The sequence below is a fragment of the Schistocerca cancellata genome, chromosome 10 (assembly GCF_023864275.1).
Source record: "Schistocerca cancellata isolate TAMUIC-IGC-003103 chromosome 10, iqSchCanc2.1, whole genome shotgun sequence".
Taxonomy (NCBI): domain Eukaryota; kingdom Metazoa; phylum Arthropoda; class Insecta; order Orthoptera; family Acrididae; genus Schistocerca; species Schistocerca cancellata.
Window position 1 is genome coordinate 96,590,075 of NC_064635.1, and position 22,008 is coordinate 96,612,082.

Consider the following 22,008-nt stretch of genomic DNA (forward strand, 5'->3'; position numbering starts at 1 on the left):
CAGGGTGGAGGTCTGTTGTGTTTTTAGATGAAAGCTGGTTCTCTCTCTCGGTGCCAGCGATGGCCACTCGTTCGTTAGGAGCAGGCCAATGGAGGACTTTCAACCAGACTGTCAGCGAGCTAGGCACACTTTACATACACCTGGAGTTACGGTCTGGGGTTCGATTATGAAATGACAGCAGGAGCACTCTCGGGGTCATCCCACGCACCCTGACTGCGAATTTGTACGCAGCCTGGTGATTCGGCCTGTCATGTTGTCATTAATGAACAGCATTCCAGCGAGCGTTTTCCAACAGGACAACGCTCGCCCGCACACCGCTGTTGTAAACGAACATGCTGTACAAAATGTCGACATGTGCCTTGACCTGCTCGAACACCAGATCTGTCTCCAGTCCAGCACAAACGAGACATGATGGAGCAGCAACTCCAGTGTTACCCACAAATAGTATTAAGCGTTCCTATATGGAACGACCAAGTGTAAAACTGGCGTGGAACTCCATCCTACAAACTGACAACCGCACCTATACAACACAGTGCATGCATGTTTGCTTGCTTGCGTTGAACATTCTTGCAGTTACACCTGTTGTTCATGCACCTGTTTTCACAGTTATAATGGCTTATCTCGCGCTTATATTACCTGTGATCTAGCAATGTTAATCACTTAAATTGTTACCTATACAAATGTGTTCCCGAAATTTCATTACTCTATTTTCATCATCATCATCATCATCATCATCATTTAAGACTGATTATGCCTTTCAGCTTTCAGTCTGGAGCATAGCCCCCCTTATAAAATTCCTCCATGATCCCCTATTCAGTGCTAACATTGATGCCTCTTCTGATGTTAAACCTATTACTTCAAAATCATTCTTAACCGAATCCAGGTACCTTCTCCTTGGTCTGCCCCGACTCCTCCTACCCTCTACTGCTGAACCCATGAGTCTCTTGGGTAACCTTGCTTCTCCCATGCATGTAACATGACCCCACCATCTAAGCCTGTTCGCCCTGACTGCTACATCTGTAGAGTTCATTCCCAGTTTTTCTTTGATTTCCTCTTTGTGGAAACCCTCCTGCCATTGTTCCCATCTACTAGTACCTGCAATCATCCTAGCTACTTTCATATCCGTAACCTCAACCTTGTTGATAAGGTAACCTGAGTCCACCCAGCTTTCGCTCCCATACAACAAAGTTGGTCGAAAGATTGAACGGTGCACAGGTAACTTAGTCTTGGTACTGACTTCCTTCTTGCAGAAGAGAGTAGATCGTAACTGAGCGCTCACTGCATTAGCTTTGCTACACCTCGCTTCCAGTTCTTTCACTATGTTGCCATCCTGTGAGAATATGCATCCTAAGTACTTGAAACCGTCCACCTGTTCTAACTTTGTTCCTCCTATTTGGCACTCAATCCGTTTATATTTCTTTCCCACTGACATTACTTTCGTTTTGGAGATGCTAATCTTCATACCATATTCCTTACATTTCTGATCTAGCTCTGAAATATTACTCTGCAAACTTTCAATCGAATCTGCCATCACAACTAAGTCATCCGCATATGCAAGACTGCTTATTTTGTGTTCACATATCTTAATCTCACCCAGCCAGTTTATTGTTTTCAACATATGATCCTCAAATAATATGAACAACAGTGGAGACAGGTTGCAGCCTTGTCTTACCCCTGAAACTGCTCTGAACCATGAACTCAATTTACCGTCAACTCTAACTGCTGCCTGACTAGCCGTCTAAAGACCTTTAATTGCTTGCAAATACTCTATTTTTTGAGTTCTAATTTTTTTCCGCCAATGTATCGTCGTGGACAGTGATAGATAAAACTTCACGATCGGTGGAGGCTTCTTCTGTCTTTAAAGTCAACTTCACCAAAGATATCCGTGCATGTTGATATCCGCTCAGACATCAAATCACTTACTTGTGACCTGGTGTCTGGTGTTAACCAAATGACATATAGGAAAGTTAGAACAGTTACGTAACGGCCTTGCCGCAGTGGATACACCGGTTCACGTGAGATCACCGAAGTTAAGCGCTGCCGGGCGTGGCCAGCACTTGGATGGGTGACCATCCCGGCCGCCATACGCTGTTGCCATTTTTGGGATGCACTCAGCCTCGTGATGCCAATTGAGGAGCTACTCGACCGAATAGTAGCGGCTCCGGTCGGAGAAAACAATCATAACGGCCGGGAGAACGGTGTGCTGACCACACGCCCCTTCTATCCGCATCCTCACCTGATGACACGGCGGTCAGATGGTCCCGATGGGCCACTTGTGACCTGAAGATGGAGTGCTATGCTATAACAGTTACGATAGGCGAAAACTGTTTTCCGACCATAAATTTACCAATTAATCTTATTAACTTTTTAATTAATTAAGCCGTAGGCCTGTAACTACATAACTGAAATCGTGAGTATGTATGTAGTAAGAATCCGCGATTGGGAACAAGGTGTTTATTTTCTTAAACTCTCTTTCTTTGTTAAGTGTCCCGAGTGGAGAGAAGCTAAGGCCTTTCCACGCGGTTTATGCGCCTGAGGTATGTCTGCGTATCACACGCCGACTTCGTTTACTGCATGTAATTCATTACCACATGAGTGGACAAACGCTCTTCCTCTTTTAAAGACAGGAAAGTGGGAAATCAGCTGTCTCAATCCTCATCCCATCTTCCTGCCCAAAATTTTTGACAGATGAATGCATTCTCACTCTTTTAACAAGAACATTGTAAATCATTTAACCCAATCTCTCTTTGTAGTTAAGCGTTCGTACAAAGCATCTCCCTCTAACTGCCACTATCCACATATGCCCCTTTCCCACTGTTTCCTTCCCATTGATTTACAGTATATCCCACTATCACTCCTATCTCTCTTTCTCTCTCTCCCTCTTACAATGTCTCCTTCTGTCTTTCTTTCCCACTACTATTGTCTCCACCATAAGTTGGTAGCTTAATAATTCTGAGTAGTCCAGCTCCTGCTCACGCATCTTTAAATTTTCGGTCCAAAATGCGTCCTCCCCTATTTTACTCTCCAATTTGCCGGTCTGGGAGTGTCCAGACCCCCAAGACTATGTATGAACTCGACCCATCCGTATTTTTAAGTTCCACTGTCTGTTGTCTCTTTCGGTCCCAGTGCACCTATCTCCATCTATTTCTCGTTCTCTTTCACTGACGTCTTTTTCTCCTCCTTTCCCTTCCTCTCACACTGCTACTGCCTCCTTTCTCTGCCGCCGCCACCGTCTCTTTGCTACTGTGTTCCAGCACAAAAAGTTTTGGGAGGAAGACGGAATGGGTACTGACTTCCCTGTCAGTCTTTCCGAGAGAAACATATCCGCCATATTTGCGCTCTGACAGGAGTGTTTTTCTGCTACTCCACCTCTTTTCCTTGCTATAGTAGTGTGTGCTGCTTATATAAAACGAATTTTGTACGTCACCAAAGTTTTGACCGTTTTTTTATGTGCTTGGAAATACTGAATGCTTTGATACATACAAATAACAAATAAGTTCGCATCGTAAGAGATTAAGACAAAATAGTTTGCTTTGTATTTCTTCTGAATACTTTGCTCGCCGATCGCATTTCATCGAAAATTCGCAGTTAATGATTTGTAAAAATGTTATTAGAAATATTTCACTGAATTTTCAGTCATGCCAATTTTATAAAATCTCTGACATTGATTTTAAGTTCAGTTTGGTATGTTAAGACCTTTTTCAGCACATTTTTTGCAGCACTACGCTCGGCATATTTGTGAAGGCATGAAGTGTCCACCTCAGAGAAAGCAAGTCACAAGGTTTTATTCGTGAGAAGATGCCGACTAAAAACATAGTTTGGTGACGTCCGAACTATTTCGATGAGCCTATAGTCCTTGCCATGTGTTCACTGCGTCAGTTAAAATTACATTTACGCCTAAGACCGAATATCAGGCGCATTTTTTATGTGTGTAAGGTCTGTAACATAGACCTCGGTAACGGATAATGATTTCGAAAAAAGTTTAAAGGTCCTCAAAAAATTGTCTTAAGGATTTATGGTACAAATTTCGACGATCTACTATGAATATAAATCATAAAAGTTGCCATTCCCACAATTGGTACTTTTCGTACTCAAAAATCATGGTTTTTTAGTGGTTTTCTCACGGACCACTGATGAACGAATAGAGCCTAAGGTCGGTGTTAGACCGCTCCTAACGCAGAAGAATCAACTGATCTGCCCAATTTGGCTAGACCGGAGGACTTATGTAATGTTTAAATTTTGACCCTGTAATGCAGGACACCTACAGCATGCCCGTTCTTCCGATATATATACAAACGGTCGTTAGGCAAAGGGTTCTCCAAAACATATGACCGCTTACCTCTGTTATGAATAGGAGCCAAGATATGAGACCCTGAAAAGTCGCATCTTCCCGCACAGACGGATAAGTACACTAGCAGAAAAAAAATTAGTACACCCTTTCAGGGATTTCCAATTCACTCAAGATTTATTGTTGCAACACTGTGTATGGAGTACACGAAATGATTACATTTACACATCAATAGCACAGGCGGTTCTGAGGTGTGAGGTATCGAGCCATGCTGGAACACCCATATTAGTACGTGGTGCAGTCTACACAGGCGGCAATGCAGGCGCTGAATCTGGCATCCAGTCGATCGTACAAAGGGAAACGTTATGCCACGACTGCTCGGCGTGTTCACGTAGTTCTGTAATAGTTGTTGGTTGATGAGCCGCACCAGTCACTCCTCGTCCCATCGTAGCCCACACGTGCTCGTTTGGAGACAAGTCCGCAGATCGTAGTGGCCAGGGAAGCTGCGGCGCGTCTTGCACAACACGGGCAGCGTGTGGGCGGGCATTATCTTGTTGGAGCAATACATTACCTTTCTTTTTCAAAGAAGGCAGAAGAATGGGTATAACAACATACTGCAAGTACCGAGCGCTGATTAACGTCCCCTCCAAAAACAGCACATGTGAGCGACAGTTGTAGCTTAGTGCACGCCACACCATAAGGCCTGGGTTTGGGTCATTATATCTTGGACGAATGCACTCTAAGAGACAGCACTGACCAGGTCTACGTCGTACGCGCAAGCGACCACCACTTGCGTCCAGGTAGAACCTCAACATCTACGTATATACTCCGCTAGCCACCAAGCGGTGTGTGGCAGAGGGCACAATTCGCGCCAAATTCATATTCCGCCCTCTCTGTTCCACTCGCGGATCGCGCGAGGGAAAAACGACTGTCTGAACGCCTCAGTACGAGCTCTAGTTTTCCTTATCTTTGAATGGTGATCATTGTGCGATTTGAAAGTTGGTGGCAATAACATATACTCGGTTAAGATCGGATTTCGGAATTTAGTGGGCAGCCCCTTCCGTTTAGCGAGCCTTCTATCTGCAAGTGTGTTCTACTTCAAACATTCTATGAGATTTGTAACGTTCTCGTGATGGATAAATGTACCAGTCACGAATCTTGCCGCTCTTCTTTGGACCTTCTCAATCTCTTGAATCAGATCCCATTGGTAAGGGTCCGATACAGACAAATAATACCCTAAGACTGGACGAACTAACGCATTGTCCTTGTTGAAGGACTTCGTCGCTTCAAGATTTTACCAATACAACGCAATCTAGAGTTCGCCTTACCCGTTACTTGTGTAATCTGATCATTTCATTTGAGATCATTTCGAATAGTCACACCCAGATACTTGACGGATGTTACCGCTTCCAAAGACTGGTCATTTATTTTGCACCCGTACATTAATGGGGATTTTCGCCTTGTTATACGCAGTAGGTTACACGTACTAATATTGAGAGATAACTGCCAGTCATTACACCACGCATTTATTTTCTGCAAATCCTCATTGATATGTTCACAACTTTCATTTGATACTACTTTCCTGTAGACTAGAGCATCATCGGCAAACAGTCAATTCCACCAACCAGATCGTTTATGTAAATCGCAAACAGCAGCGAACCTATTACGCTGCCCTGGGGCACAGTTGAAGTTACCCTTGTTTCTGTTGAAGTCTCCCCGATCAGGACGATATACTGCTCCCTGTATGTTAGAAAACGTTCTATCCAATCTCATATCTCATCGGATAGACCGTAAGCGCGCACTTTTTGGAGCAAGCGACAGTGCGGAACTGAGTCGAACGCCTTTCGAAAGTCGAGAGATATGGCATCAACCTAGGAGTTGTTATCTAGAGCATGTTGTATATCATGCACAAAGAGGTCCAGCTGTGTCTCGCATGACCGCTTTTTCCTAAAACCGTGCTGGTTTCTGCAGATCAGCTTCTCAGAGTCTATAAGGTCACTATGCCTGAACACAACAAATAGATGTCAGTGAAATGGGCCAGTAATTATGTGCATCCGATTTTCTACCCTTTCTTATAGATTGCTATGACTGGGCCTTCTTCCAGTCCCATGGAACCTTCATTGCTCAAGACCACGGCGCACAATTTCCTCTCCCGAGCGATCTTCTAACGACACACGCGAATCGTGTACCTGTCCCCACTGCTAATAAACAGTTCGCAACAGTTCTTGTTGACACGTCTCGGCTCACAACCTTTCTCATGAGCCACTTGGTAGCTGTACCATTTGCCTCTGCTGCCCTTGCAATACCACGATCCTGGTGGGCGTCTGTGCTGCGTCAACGTCCAGAACGTCACCTACGGTTTATGAGAACGTTCACGTGACTGCTGAACTCAGCATCGTTACACAAGTGACGCAGCACGTCCAACGTGTGTGGTAATTCTCCAAAAGAACCATCCCGCCACAATCTGATCCCTGTCACTCATGCTCATTTGGCTGTAGGTGGCCCGAGTGCCTGTCCGTGGCATGGTTGCCTGCCTGCTTCACACTTTTGCACCATACTGAGCCTTCTGTGTGGGAGCATTCCCGATTAAAGTGTAGACACAGACGGCGCTCTCGTAGCTACGCCACTTGCTGTGGGATAACATTCAGTGTCAGTACATCTACACTCACGCTCATAAATTAAGGATAACTAAAGAATGTGGTGCCACACAATGTGGCACTACGCAAAACTGGCGCTGATAGCATAGGCACATAGGGAATACACACGACACAGATCTGTTAGTCCACGGTATGATAAGTTGAGAAAACTGTCCAGAAACACACGTGCTACAAAACGCCACTGTTTCCTGCGCATGTACCCCGACATCACTATGGGATATGACCACCATGCACACTACACAGGCCGCACAACCGATTGGCGTACTCTGGAGTGGGTGGTCGAGCAGCTGCTGAGGTGTAGCCGCCCATTATTGCACCAGTGCCTGTCGGGACTCCTGAAGTGTCGTAGGGGTTTGAAGACGTGCAGCGATACGTCGACCGAGAGCATCCCAGACGTGCTCGATGGGGTTTAGAACAGGCAGGCCACTCCATTCGCCTGATATCTTCTGTTTCAAGGTATTCCTCCACGATGGCAGCTCCGTGGGGCCGTGCGTTATCATCCATCAGGAGGGACACACTGCACTCCTGAAAAGGCGGACATACTGGTGCAAAATGACGTCCCTATACACCTGACCTGTCACAGCTTCTCTGTCAAAGACATGCAGGGGTGTACGTGCACCGATCATAATCCCACCCCACATCATCAAACCACGACCTCCATAAAGGTCCCTTTCAAGGACATTAAGGGGTTGGTATTTAGTTCCTGGTTCACGCCAGAGGAAAAGCCAGCGAGAATCACTGTTCAGACTATACCTCATCTCGTCTGTGAACATAACCTGGGACCACTGTTCCAGTGACCTTGTACGGTGTTCTTGACACCAGTGGCCAGTGGAATGCACCTTGTAGGTCTCTGGGCGAATAAATTATGTCTGTTCAGTCTTCTGTAGACTGTGTGTCTGGAGACAAATGTTCCAGTGGCTGCGGTAAGGTTCCGAGCAAGGCTACCTGCAGTTCTCCGTGGCCGTCTGCGTGCACTGATGGTGAGATATTGGTCTTCTTGTACACTGTGGACGTCCCGTACTGTAGCGCCTGGACATGTTTCCTGCCTGCTGGAATCGTTGTCATAATCTTGACATCATAATTTGTGGCACACGGACGGCCTGTGCTACGACCTGCTGTGTCTGACCCCTCCTAACGCCATCAATATGTGCTCTTTGAGCCATTTTCAGCACACAGTCACCATTAGCACGTCTGAAAACGTCTGCACACTTATTCGCTGCACCGTACTCTGACATGCACCAAGACACCTCTGCGTATGTGGACTTCTGCCAGCGCCATCGTGCGACGACCGCAGGTGAAATGCACCGCATGGTCTTATCCGGAGGTGATTTAAACCCGCAAAGCGCCCACCAGTGCGTTGTTTCATCATGTATCAGCATTATCTTCAATTTATGAGCATGAGTGTATCCCAGGTCTCATATGCCGTCGTGGATGGAAATCGACGTCGTCTTTCCAGGTGTGTGAATTTTTTTCTTTTTTGTTTTTCTAGCAGTGTACAGAAACTCAGCTACAGATTCGATGACTTGATACTAATTAATGAAAAGCACCAAGAACTGACGGAAGATTCTCTTAACTTAGTTACTAACTTATGCAGTTTTTACTTGCTTGTGTTTATTACAGACTGTGTGTGTCAATTGCTTTTGCTTTCACAGGTTAATAGCACGGATCCTCTCACTTTCATATGCGAGCACGGTGAAAAGGAGTGTGAAGGACTCAAAATCCACTCGTGTGCCGTAGCCCTCGTCCACGACCAGACCTCGCTGCTAAACCTGACGGAGTGCACGATCCGCAACCAGACAGACCCAGAAGCAATTCTGACTGATGTAAGCCAGCCTTGAATTCGCATCGATTATCGTTCAGTCGACTCAGATTAGCTGAGCTCGGGCGGTGAGAACGACTTAACCAAGCGCTCCCTGCCTTTGTAGCCTTGCAGATATTGCTTTTTATTTTTATAGTTTTTTTATCTTCTTATTAACCAGCTGTGGACACGTAATAAATTCAGACCCTCTCCTTTCCTTGTATTCTGTTATTGCAGTAGTCCTTCACCTTCTCCCTATGTTGCCTTCTCCTTTCTTCTTTCCATGTTGTTCCGAATTTCTTATTTTATCTCCACTAAAAGCCTTCTGAATGTAGTATTTTATTGTTAAAAAGATTTCGTTCTGCTATTTCCGATTTTTTATTCTAATTTTTTTCTACTCCTTTCCTTATTTCTACAATTCATGCTGTTATGATTTCTCCTTCCAGAAATACAGGAACATTTATTTCGCGAGCCTGTTCTCATTTATTCGGTAGAGGTGTCCAAAAAAGATTAATCTTCTTGTAACCATTGCTTCTGATATTTCCTTTGTATTTTTGTCGATCTCCTCACTACTTCTCATTTTCCAGGTATCTGTAGTTTGTATTGCGTCCATCATTTTTTTCAACAATGCATCTTCCAGGGACCTCTATCCTATCCAGCTTATAGATCATTGTTAGGCATTCAGATCCATATAATATTCTGGTAGTATTATTGTGGTAATGTATTTTAGTTCTGTTTTTCTAGATATGTATTTCTTGTTGTAAGTATTCTTTGTCAGATCATATGCTCCTTCCTTATCGTTACGTCTTACATATACTTAAAAATTTTCTAGTCCCTTCTGTTGTATAGCTTCTCCAAGATATTTAAATTTACTAACTCGCTCTATTTTACCTACCTGTTTTTCTATGAATTTTGGTGCATTTTTTTATATTTGTCATGAATTTGGTTTTTTTTTCAGCTAAAATTTGGAGACCAGATTTTTCACTATTTCTTCCAGAAGATTTATTTGAATAACTGCGTCTCTTGTGTTCCAAATTGGGCTCCAAAAGCCAGTCAGTTTACTTTAATACCATTTGTCTTCCTTCGTGGAATTATTCATTCAATTTTGTGAGCTTTCTAGCTCCAAATTCCAGATCCTTACTACACTACTGGCCATTAAAATGGCTACACCAAGAAGAAATGCAGATGATGAACGGGTATTCGTTGGACAAATATGTTATACTAGAACTGACATGTGATTATATTTTCACGCAATTTGGGTTCATAGATCCTGAGAAATCAGTACCCAGAACAACCACCTCTGGCCGTAATAACGGCCTTGATAAACATAGCTTGGATGGCGTGTACAGGTACAGCTGCCCATTCAGCTGCAACACGATACCACAGTTCATCAAGAGTAGTGACTGGCGTATTGTGACAAGCCACTTGCTCGGCCACCATTGACCGGACGTTTTCAATTGGTGAGAGATCTGAAGAATGTACTGGCTAGGGCAGCAGTCGAACATTTTCTGTATCCAGAAAGGCGCTTACAGGACCTGCAACATGCGGTCGTGCATTATCCTGCTGAAATATAGCGTTTCGTAGGGATCGAATTAAGGGTAGAGTCACGGGGTCGTAACACATCTGAAATGCAACGTCCACTGTTCAAAGTGCCGTCAACACGAACAAGAGGTGACCGAGACGTGTAACCAATGGCACCCCATACCATCATGCCGGCTGATACGCCAGTATGGCGATGACGAATACACGCTTCCAATGTGCGTTCACCGCGATGTCGCCAAACGCGGATGCGACCATCATGATACTGTAAACAGAACCTGGATTCATCCGAAAAAATTACGTTCAGCCATTTGTGCACCCAGGTTCGTCATTGAGTACACCATCGCAGGCGCTCCTGTTTGTGATGCAGCGTCAAGGGTAGCCGCAGCCATGGTCTCCGAGGTAATGGTCCACGCTGCTGCAAACGTCGTCGAACTGTTCGTGCAGATGGTTGTTGTCTTGCAAAAGTCCCCATCTGTTGACTCAGGGATCGAGACGTGGCTGCACGATCCGTTACAGCCATGCAGATAAGATGCCTGTCATCTCGAGTGCTAGTGATACGAGGCCGTTGGGATCCAGCACGGCGTTCCGAATTACTCTCCTGATCCCACCGATTCCATATTCTGCTAACAGTCATTTGATCTCGACCAACGCGAGCAGCAATGTCGCGATACGATAAACCGCAATCGCGATAGGCTACAATCCGACCTTTATCAAAGTTGGAAACGTGATGGTACGCGTTTCTCCTCCTTACACGAGGCATCATGACAACGTTTCACCAGGCAACGCCGGTCAATTGCTGTTTGTGTATGAGAAATCGGATGGACACTTTCTTCATGTCAGCACGATGTAGGTGTCGCCACCGGCGCCAACCTTGTGTGAATGCTCTGAAAAGTTAATCATTTGCTAATCACAGCATCTCCTTCCTGTCGGTTAAATTTCGCGTCTGTAGCACGTCATCTTAATGGTGTAGCAATATTAATCGCCAGTAGTGTATTTTTCCTAGAACGCAGTGAAACAGTAAACGGGACGAACCGTCCCCTTGTCTAATAGCAACTTTTATTTCAAATGGCCGAGGTAGTGCTCCTAGAAATTTATCTTTAGATATCGTCAGTGTTAGTGTTTCAAGAATTGTGTTTGCTGATTTTGCCTTATAGTTTGTTCACTTAATTTTTTGAAAACTCAATTTCTTGATTAATGTAATCATTTGAAGGATAGTTTGATAGTGAAAAGTTTGTATCAACAGTTGTATAACATCGTAGTTCATTGTATTTTAGTGCACCCCAGATGGGCGGCACTCCGCTCGGAAGTAAGCCGATTCAAATCCTAGAGGTGGATGAAATTTTAACTGCCAGTATCTGGTGGGCAGTAAAGGGGAGGACAGGTCGTCGCGTAAATTTTCTGATCATCAGAGTTTGCGCCAATATCCGATATTAAATTCCAAAACCGTGTGTAGTGTCTTATCAAGTGAGGGCATGCCACACTGTTGATGGTACAAAGACTTCTTTTCGTTGTGTAACCACAACTGTATATGTCCATTTTCTCAAAATGGAGTAAAATCGCAACAGTTGGTGACTCAGTAATATTTTGTTGTTTATTGTGAACAATAAAATAATACTGGGTTAGATAGAGCAGCAATCAGTCGTAGAATTAAGTTGCTTTAATGTGACATTTATAGTCACAACGCAGATCAGATTTCGACCTGTGTCAGGTCATTATCAATGCTAAAAACAAACACAAGAGTATATATTACAATGTGATTTACAAAAGTTACAAGTCCATCACATCGTTGTCTTTTAATGTTCACATTATATACCAGTGCGGAATTGTAGCAGTTGTTCGAGCTCAAGTGAATGCTTACACAGTTCAACCATTACTGTCGTAAAATTATATGTTGGTTTCACAGTACAGATCGTTTTTGCGTATGGCGCCCTCTATGAGCTGCGCCTGAAGTTTACAGTTTTGACGACGTTTTTTGTAATATTTATATTGTATACTAACTAAGTAGTAACATGAAATTATTATGAGTAAAACTATGTAAAATTACAATTCTTACTTTTTCTCATGTCTGTAATGTGCTAGATGTTTAAAATTACTATAGCACGTAACAGTGACATTTTACGCCTCATGGGCTACAATTAATTATAAAATTGCTATGGCTATGTAAAGTACGTTATAGGAAGTATTGCATATTTTGTCGTGTTGGGAACTGTCTTACCTTAATTAGTTGTTACTTAACGAAAGATATAACGTGAACTTATTTACAAAATGCACTTTGTTGGCGTTAGAAGCGCTTGTAAGCTTCATTTCAATACGTCGCACTTAGTGGCCGAGAAATAAAACACAAACTCATGAGGGTAACTATTAGCAACAATTAATACGTAAAACTGTCACTTTTCAAAATAAGTGTTCAAAAGATTACGCTTTATCATATTGTTTTTAGCCATAGCAGCAAAGGCACTCGTGTGTGTGTGTGTGTGTGTGTGCGTGTGTGTGTGGTTTGAGGTTTTCGGGCGCTAAACAGCATGGTCATCAGCGCCCAAACGCATAGAAACAGGAACACAAGCGGGGAAGGGACGAAGACGGACATCGGACAAGGAGAACGGCTAAAAGACACAGACCTGACGCAGTTCCAAATCCTCACATACAGAGGCAAAACAAGAGGAGAAGAAACGCACTAAAAAAGGAAAGGAAACACAAGGAAAAGAGAACAGAAATCGAAGTGAAACAAGTAGGTAATCGTGACTGGCGGACCTCTTACCTAAAAACTGGGTGAGCCAGTCACCCAGCAGCGCATTAAAATCCTCTCCCTAAAATCCGAGGCAACAAATTGGACAGGACACAAAACCGTAAGACCTTAATCACAGTCGTTGCGTCGTCTTGCAAAATAGAGGGCAAATCCGGTGGAAAGGAAACCACCACCCTCTGGTCAGAGAATAAAGGACAGTCAAGTAAAATGTGGCGGACAGTAATCTGGACGCCACAAGCACTGCAGATTGGGGGGTCTCCCGCCGGAGTAAAAAAACCATGCGTTAAGGGACTGTGCCCGATGCGGAGGCGAGTGAGGAGAACCTCATCCCGCAAGCATGACTGGTAGGACGTACGCCATGGCCGCGTGGTAGCCTTGACCAGACGCAGCTTATTTTCACCGACTGCCAGCCACTTCTCTTCCCATTGACGCATAACACGAAAACGCAAAAGGGAGGTAACAGCATGGAGGGGGACGACACATTCGACAACGTGACGGAGGGAACATGCATCTTTGGCAGCCACATCCGCCAGTTCTTTTCCCCTAATACCCACGTGCCCCGGCACCCAGCAGAAGGAAACCTCCTTCCCCTGCCGTTGCAGGTGGAGTAGGGCATCATGGATGTTCTGGGCGACCGTATCCGCTGGGTACAAGTGTTGCATGGTCTGAAGGGCACTCAGGGAGTCAGAACACATCTCATCTGCTCCAATGCCCGCAAGATCGCAAACAATTTGGCATCAAAGATGGTAAACGCCGCAGGAAGCCGTAACTTGACGACTCGATCAGGGAAAACAACAGCACAACCAACAGAGTCCCCCTGTTTAGAGTCATCCGTAAATACTGGTACATGGTCGGGATGCTGGTGTAAAATATCGTAAAATAAGGAGGTAAAAACAAACGCAAGAGTGCAGCTCCTCCGGTACTCTGACAAGTCTAAAAGGACGCTGGGCCTCTGGAGCAACCAGGAAGGCAGGCGGGTAAAACCCTGGAGTTGGGGTGCCACACGCTCCACAACAAGGGAGTCAAGCAAATGTTTGGCACGAATCCCAAATGGTCTCGTTGCCCTGGGGCGACTGGAAAAGAGACGTTCCATAGGCGGTCGTGCAACGGTAGGGTACGCAGGGGAGGTAGGACAGGCAAGGAATTGGCACACCCGTCGCACCATGAGGAGGCTTACTCAGGCAAGGCACTCACGTTCGTCATCTGCTGCCGTAGCCCATTAACGTCAAATTTCACTAGAGACGGGATTCGTGACTCCCTGTCCGACAAGAATGATGATGGCGTAGTGGTCTGCCTAGTGAGCAGCAGACCTGGATTCGAATCCAAGTCTTGGTATAAAATTTTCATTCGTCGCTTCAGTCTGCATATCTGAGATGGATATCAAGAAGGGACCTCTTATCGGAGAAGCAAAACTCTCGGCGCGAGCGAAAACGTTCTACAATGTCTAAAAAATCCGCTTCTGTAGTTTTGTGTTTTACAGTAATTCACTTCATTCTGTACATGCTCGTGTCGACTTGAATGTTGTTCGTATCCGACAGGAGTGAACAACAGCATTGAATGCAATAGATATGAATCTTCTGAAAACAGATCTTCCGTCGTTATGTGGAAATAACACTGACCGGAAAAAGACACTTTCCTTTATCTCGTAGCTGGGTATGTAATGCCTCACAAAGTTCCATATCCGAAATTTTTAAAGCATTTTAAGGAACTCGGAGTAGCTTTGTATAAAAAAGAACATTTTGTGATTACACTGGCGCCAAAGAAGACAAATATTTCCTTGTTATATGAGAGTTATCAATACCTACAGATGTTGCCAGTTTATAGTTGGTCATAACACAGAATAATAACATGAAAATGTTGTCAAAAAAGGCAGCACAGCATTAACTAATTTCTCGCAATCTGGAACCAGTTTACTTGGTTTTAAATTTATGTATAGTGTAATTTGCTATAGGTCTGAATGGGCTGACCACATAATGTGTAACGTTATCTTAAAAACTCCGTACCATTTGCCAAAGGACGTTTTAAGGGTAATATATGTGCAGAAGTTGTTTCATAAGTATGTCAAACAATGATAATAAAGTAATACTTTAACACTCGTTATCTCAAAACACCTATTGCCGCAACAAACATCCAACCTGTCACAACTCACTCCATATTTCTTACAAACTGTTCATGGTTGGGATTCACAGTCATATAATATTCCTTAAAATACATCATAGTCGCCATTGACTGTATAAAATATTAATTGTTACTATTGCAAACTCGGCCTTATGGCCATTTTCAAGTAACACTGCAAAGTCACCTAAACGTAAAAATACAAAAGTGAAGCACAGGGTGTATATACATAATTAAGCAAACATTTCATCAATAAAGTAGCTCAATTACAAAAATTGGAGAGAGATATACATTACTTACATTCTGTCAGAATGTCGTCGTTTTTTCCTTTCTTTATCGTGATTTCATTACCCTGCCCCATATGGGCAGGGGAGGGCTGTCATCAGCACAATCTGCCACTCCTCAGCCGAGTAACATGACAACTTAAAATAAGAATAAAATGTTATATACATAAGGCGATAAAGGGGAACTTAAAACAGAATAATGGGAGAAAATGGAGGTAAAAAATAGACTAACACGGAGACGTTCATGGAGGACAGTTAAAAAAAAAGGTCACCAGAAAGTTAAAAAAACACAGTTGGCGATTGTTCAAAATTCAGAGAAGACACTGAATGGACATGCACACGTTAAAAATCGGCAACAGTAGTAAAAACACTCCGGAATAACACACTTAAAACCCATTTGGAGCACACACGATGAAGAATAAAACTGCCAGGTGGGACCTGCCGAGGGAAAGGGCAGAGAGGATGGAAAAGGAGGGGAGAGCAAGGGGCAGCAGGGGAAGCTGCAGGATGAAGAGAGGAGGGGCATCAGTGGGTACACGAAGAGGCAGGAGACACGTGGGGCAGGAGATGAAAAGGAAAGACAGGGCAGGAGAGAGTGCAGAGACACTGAAAGGAGGCAGAAGAGATGGAGGAGAAGTAGGAGGGGCAAGCCGCTCAGGAGGAGGGAGAGGGAGGAGAGGGAGCACTAAGGAGGAGGCAGGAAGATGGGGTTAGTTGATAGGAAGGGTAGATGTCAGGGCGATGCTTATCATCCGGGAGGGGTAGATGGTGGAAGTTGCGTTGGGAAAGGAGATGAAGGGTATGGAGATGGAGAGAGGGTGGGACACAATGGGAAAGGTGCGGCAACTGGATGGGGGTGGAGAGGAAGGGAGACACCGGGAGGCGAGGGGGATCAAGGTGGTGGACAATATATAGTGTGCGGATTTGTTCAAGGAAAAGGAGAAGGTGGGGGAAGGGGATGAGGTCGTAGAGGATGCACGTGGGGGACGGAAGGCTGATGCGAAAGGCGAGGTGGAGCGCATGGCATTCGAGGATTTGGAGGGCTTTATAGAATCGGGGAGGGACGGAAATCCAAGCTAAGCTGGCATAACAGAGGATGGGGCGGATCAAGGATTTGTAGGTGTGAAGGATGGTGGAAGGATGCAGACCCCACATCTGGCTGGAGTTTCAGGAGGTGGAGGCGGTTGTCAGCTTTGTTTTGGATAGTAAGGAGATGGGGAGTCCTGGTGAGGTGGCGGTCGAGTGTGAGGCCAAGGTATTTGAGGGTAGGAGTGAGGTGGATAGGACGGCCATAAGTGGTGAGGTAGAAATCACAGAGGCGGAAGGAGTGGGTGGTGCGACCTATGATGATCGCCTGGGTCTTGGAGGGATTAACACGGTGGAACCACTGGTTGCACCAAGCGGTGAATTGGTCAAAGTGGGTGTGGAGGGTACGTTGGGACCGTTGAAGGGTAGGATAAAGGGCTAGGAATGCGGTGTCATCAGCGAACTGGAGAAGATGAACAGGAGGGGGAGGTTTGGGCATATCAGCAGTGGACAGGAGATAGAGGAGAGGGGAAAGGACAGAACCTTGGGGCACGCCGGCAGAGGGAAAGAAAGTACAGGAGTTGGAATTGTGGATAGTCACATCGGAGGGACGATGGGAGAGGAAGGAAGCAACGAGATGGACGAAGTTGATGGGGAGAGCATAGGTCTGGAGTTTGAAGAGAAGCCCGGGATGCCAGACACGGTCATAGGCGTTCTGGAGATCAAGGGAAACAAAGACAGCAGAGCGACGGGAGTTAAGTTGGAGGGAAAGACATGTCGTCAAAATGCTGCCTTTTGATTGAGAGTCCCACAAGGTCCGATGAGTACGACACTTATTACATCTTAATATGTTGTTAAATATATACTGAACTGTCGATGTTACCATCGTTCTAATAATCTATCACACATACAAGTTCAGGTGCACTGACAACATGTGGAGCTAAGTCAGTTGGCGCGAAAATACATTTACTAAAGATACTGCCTGTGCACGTAGCAAAGATAGTGCACACCAAGGATAAAACTTATAAGCTTTATATCCTAAAGTCTTTTCATCTGTCGACATCATACAGCTTACTAAATAGTGCTATGATTGTAATGGGCAGTAGGATAGGATGGGAATATTTATTTATAACATAATAGAGGATAATACATGTGTTATCTGTTAATACGCCCCCACATTGACTTAAGTGCCCGTAAATGAGATGAAGACAAAGCTCTGATATACAGGGTGTTACAAAAAGGTACGGCCAAACTTACAGGAAACATTCCTCACACACAAATAAAGAAAAGATGTTACGTGGACATGTGTCCGGAAACGCTTAATTTCCATGTTAGAGCTCATTCTAGTTTCGTCAGTATGTACTGTACTTCCTAGATTCACCACCAGTTGGCCCAATTCAAGGAAGGTAATGTTCACTTCGGTGCTTGTATTGACATGCGACTCATTGCTCTACAATACTAGCATCAAGCACATCAGTACGTATCATCAACAGGTTAGTGTTCATCACGAACATGGTTTTGCAGTCAGTGCAGTGTTTACAAATAGAGAGTTGGCAGATGCCCATTTGATGTATGGATTAGCACGGGGCAATAGCCGTGGCGCGGTACGTTTGTATCGAGACAGATTTCCAGAACGAAGGTGTCCCGACAGGAAGACGTTCGAAGCAATTGATCGGCGTCTTAGGGAGCACGGAACATTCCAGCCTATGACTCGCGACTGGGGAAGACCTAGAACGACGAGGACACCTGCAATGGACGAGGCAATTCTTCGTGCAGTTGACGATAACCCTAATATCAGCGTCAGAGAAGTTGCTGCTGTACAAGGTAACGTTGACCACGTCACTGTATGGAGAGTGCTACGGGAGAACCGGTTGTTTCCGTACCATGTACAGCGTGTGCAGGCACTATCAGCAGCTGATTGGCCTCCACGGGTACACTTCTGCGAATGGTTCAGCCAACAACGTGTCAATCCTCTTTTCAGTGCAAATGTTCTCTTTACGGATGAGGCTTCATTCCAACGTGATCAAATTGTAAATTTTCACAATCAATATCTGTGGGCTGACGAGAATCCGCACGCAATTGTGCAATCACGTCATCAACACAGATTTTCTGTGAACGTTTGGCAGGCATTGTTGGTGATGTCTTGATTGGACCCCATGTTCTTCCACCTACGCTCAATGGAGCACGTTATCATGATTTCATACGGGATACTTTACCTGTGCTGCTAGAACATGTGCCTTTACAAGTACGATACAACATGTGGTTCATTGACGATGGAGCTCCTGCACATTTCAGTCGAAGTGTTCGTACGCTTCTTAACAACAGATTCGGTGACCGATGGATTGGTAGAGGCGAACCAATTCCATGGCCTCCACGCTCTCCTGACCTCAACCCTCTTGTGTTTCATTTATGGGGGCATTTGAAAGCTCTTGTCTACGCAACCCTGGTACCAAATGTAGAGACTCTTCGTGCTCGTATTGTGGACGGCTGTTGATACAATACCCCATTCTGCAGGGCTGCATCAGCGCATCAGGGATTCCATGTGACGGAGGGTGGATGCATGTATTCTCGCTAACGGAGGGCATTTCCTGTAACAAAGTGTTTGAAGTCACGCTGGTATGTCCTGTTGCTGTGTGTTTCCATTCCATGATTAATTTGATTTGAAGAGAAGTAATAAAATGAGCTCTAACATGGAAAGTAAGCGTTTCCGGACACATGTCCACATAACATATTTTCTTTCTTTGTGTGTGAGGAATGTTTGCTGAAAGTTTGGCCGTACCTTTTTGTAACGCCCTGTATAATACTTTGTATGCGTATAAATTCAGCACGAGTTATACTTTGTAAATCGATGTGGATTTGTACATAAACGCTTTTATCCTGTTAAGAAAATTTATTGTTGTTTATTGTTGGGTTTGTTTTCAGTGTGCCACGAACCTGGGGATCGAATTGAGTCCGATAGCGGACTGCGCCAAGTCGACGAATGGCAGCCAACTGCTGAAAGTCAACGGAGACAAAACGGAAGGGCTGAATCCGGGAGTCAAGAACTTACCCACCATCACGTTGAACGGGGTGAGTGGGTGACCGACCACGACGGAAATTATCCTTTTTAGTCGCCTATTTGAATGAGGTTTTATTTTCGGTGAAATTGCTTGGTTACCATGATTACAACGATCTTGTGTTCTGCTAATTAGCCAGGTCTATCACCGCACAACACAGCATTCTTTAAGGTTGAAACACCTGTTTGTGGAGATAATGATGCGGAAAGAGACTTCCGCCGGGAATGGGGCTCTTGTCCCATAAGCGGCTTTTCGCAGATGGCAGGTTATTGTCAGGATCTTCAGTCCCAAGAATGATTTGATGCAGCTTTCCAAGCTTCTCCATCCCATGCAAGCATCTTCATTTCCAAATAACTGCTGCAACCTACATCCTTCTGAATCTGCTTACTGTATTCACCTATTGTCTCCCTCTACGATATTTACGCCCCCTCCCCAATTCCCCCCCCCCCCCCGCCCACACACACAAACACATTCCTCTCCAGTACAAAATTCGTAATCGATTAATGTCTCACAATGTTCCCTATCAATTCATCCCTTCTTCCAGTCAAGCTGTGCCAAAAATTTCTGGTCTCCCCAATTCTATTCAATACCTCCACATCAGTTACATGATGTCCGCCCCGCTAGCTGATTGGTCAGCGTGACGGATTGCCGTCCTACGGGCCAGGGCTCGATTCCCGGCTGGGTAGGAGATTTTCTCCGCTCAGGGACTGGGTGTTGTGTTGTCTCATCATCATTTCATCCCCATGTGAACATGTTCACTGATTCTGCTGTAACACCAAATTCGATTGTGATTTTATCTGTTGTTTCTCTATCTTTGAAATGAAATGCACTCTAGTAGTTTTTTGTTATAAAGTCATTTCTCTTGCAGTGGCCTAGCCAATTTCTTTTGGTCCTCTAAACTGTTTCCAATATTTGTCTTTTTTCGTTCAGCTTTTGTAACACAATAACACTCTTTGCTACATCTGCCCATTGCACGCCGCCCATTCATCTCCACTTCTACATCTCAAAAGCTTCTACGTATTTCTACTCTCTTCACCGTATTGTTCATTTTTCGTCACAATAGACGATAGCACTCCATCTAAAACACATATCTTTTTTTTAACTGTTTATTTAAAGAACCATGGAAAATACACCTCCTTGTGTAAGACACAATTCTGCAATAGCAATCCTTAATTTTATTTCTTGATTAAACATCATGTTTCTAGTAATTTTGCAACCTATGTACGGAAGTTATCAACTTGTTCCTCTACCTCATCACTAATTCTTACTTTTAATTTTCGTTGATTGCCTTGTAAAAATCATTGCCTTAGTCTTCTTCACATTAATCTTCATCCATATTCCACAAAGCTGGTGCCTAGCCTTTTTACTGCTCCAGAGCTGGCGCTGAATGTTGTGGACACCCTGCACATTAAAAACCGGTCATATTACTGATTTTCATAGCTGTCTTAAACTCCTGTTATCTTTCTATCCACCAGCTGTGTAAATAATTAAATTGGAATGCATTAAATTTCATATATCATCCAGTGGAGCGGTGCCTTCATTGGAAATACGGAAGCGTCCGATCCCGCCCGTCTGCTTTGACCCATGACGTCACAAATATGGCGGAAACGACCATAAACCATGAGTCCAATATGGCGCATATAAAGTCGTTACGTACACATTATGAGGACGAAAATACATCGAAAAACAAACACACACACGTTCCACAAAACGCCTAATGACACTAACGGTACAAGCGCGGGAAATAGGGGGTTTTAGGGTGGGGATGTACTAAATATAAACAAATTTAAACACCCACCCCCACGCAAAACGACGAAAAAAACAGACATCACAAAACTCCCCAAATACCACTAAACACATCATCATCTGGAATCGGACACTTCCCTTGACCTATATAGCTCAACAGCAGCTCCCGATCCCATAAATTAGGACCTAACACATCCCTTGACCTATATAGCTCAAAAACGTCTCGCGATACCAATACCAACATTCGCAGCCACAAATTGGGATCGAACACTTCCCTTGACCTGTTATCCTTACGACATCTCCACATACCGCCGCCCCTTGTCCGAGACGCCGGAACTTTAAGTAAGCCCCATTTCTTCACGACATACTGAACACGATTTCATCAAAAAATTCGAATAGTTGAAGAAATTTTATTAGAGACAACGCACTGTCCCCCATCATAGCCGACAATCGAAAACTGTTGGCCCTGTCAGCCATATCCATACCTACCAAAACATAAAAAAAATCAATTTACCAAAATTCACACACGACACCACACTCGCAAACTAAACCAAAAACATCACCTAACGCACCACCAGAGAGCACCACCGATCGTATCAAAACGACACCTACAAACACGCCACTCTCACAAACTAAATTCCACGCCGTCGTGACGTCACACACCACAACAGCCTTACGTTACTGCTCAAAGCCGACAGGTGGGATCGGACGCTTCGGTCGACCCCCTTCATTTTACAGCGTCTTTAAAGC

The 22,008-nt window shown here is 44.6% G+C and overlaps 1 protein-coding gene across 1 annotated transcript in view; it reads left to right on the forward strand.

Annotated features, from left to right (window-relative positions):
- Window positions 1–22,008, forward strand: part of LOC126106615 (gamma-interferon-inducible lysosomal thiol reductase-like) — a 45,082-nt gene that overhangs the window by 15,602 nt on the left and 7,472 nt on the right. The window contains exons 3-4 of the mRNA XM_049912965.1: window positions 8,598–8,768; window positions 19,379–19,525. Of these exons, the coding sequence (XP_049768922.1) occupies window positions 8,598–8,768; window positions 19,379–19,525 (318 nt within the window). The remainder of the gene's footprint in view (window positions 1–8,597; window positions 8,769–19,378; window positions 19,526–22,008) is intronic.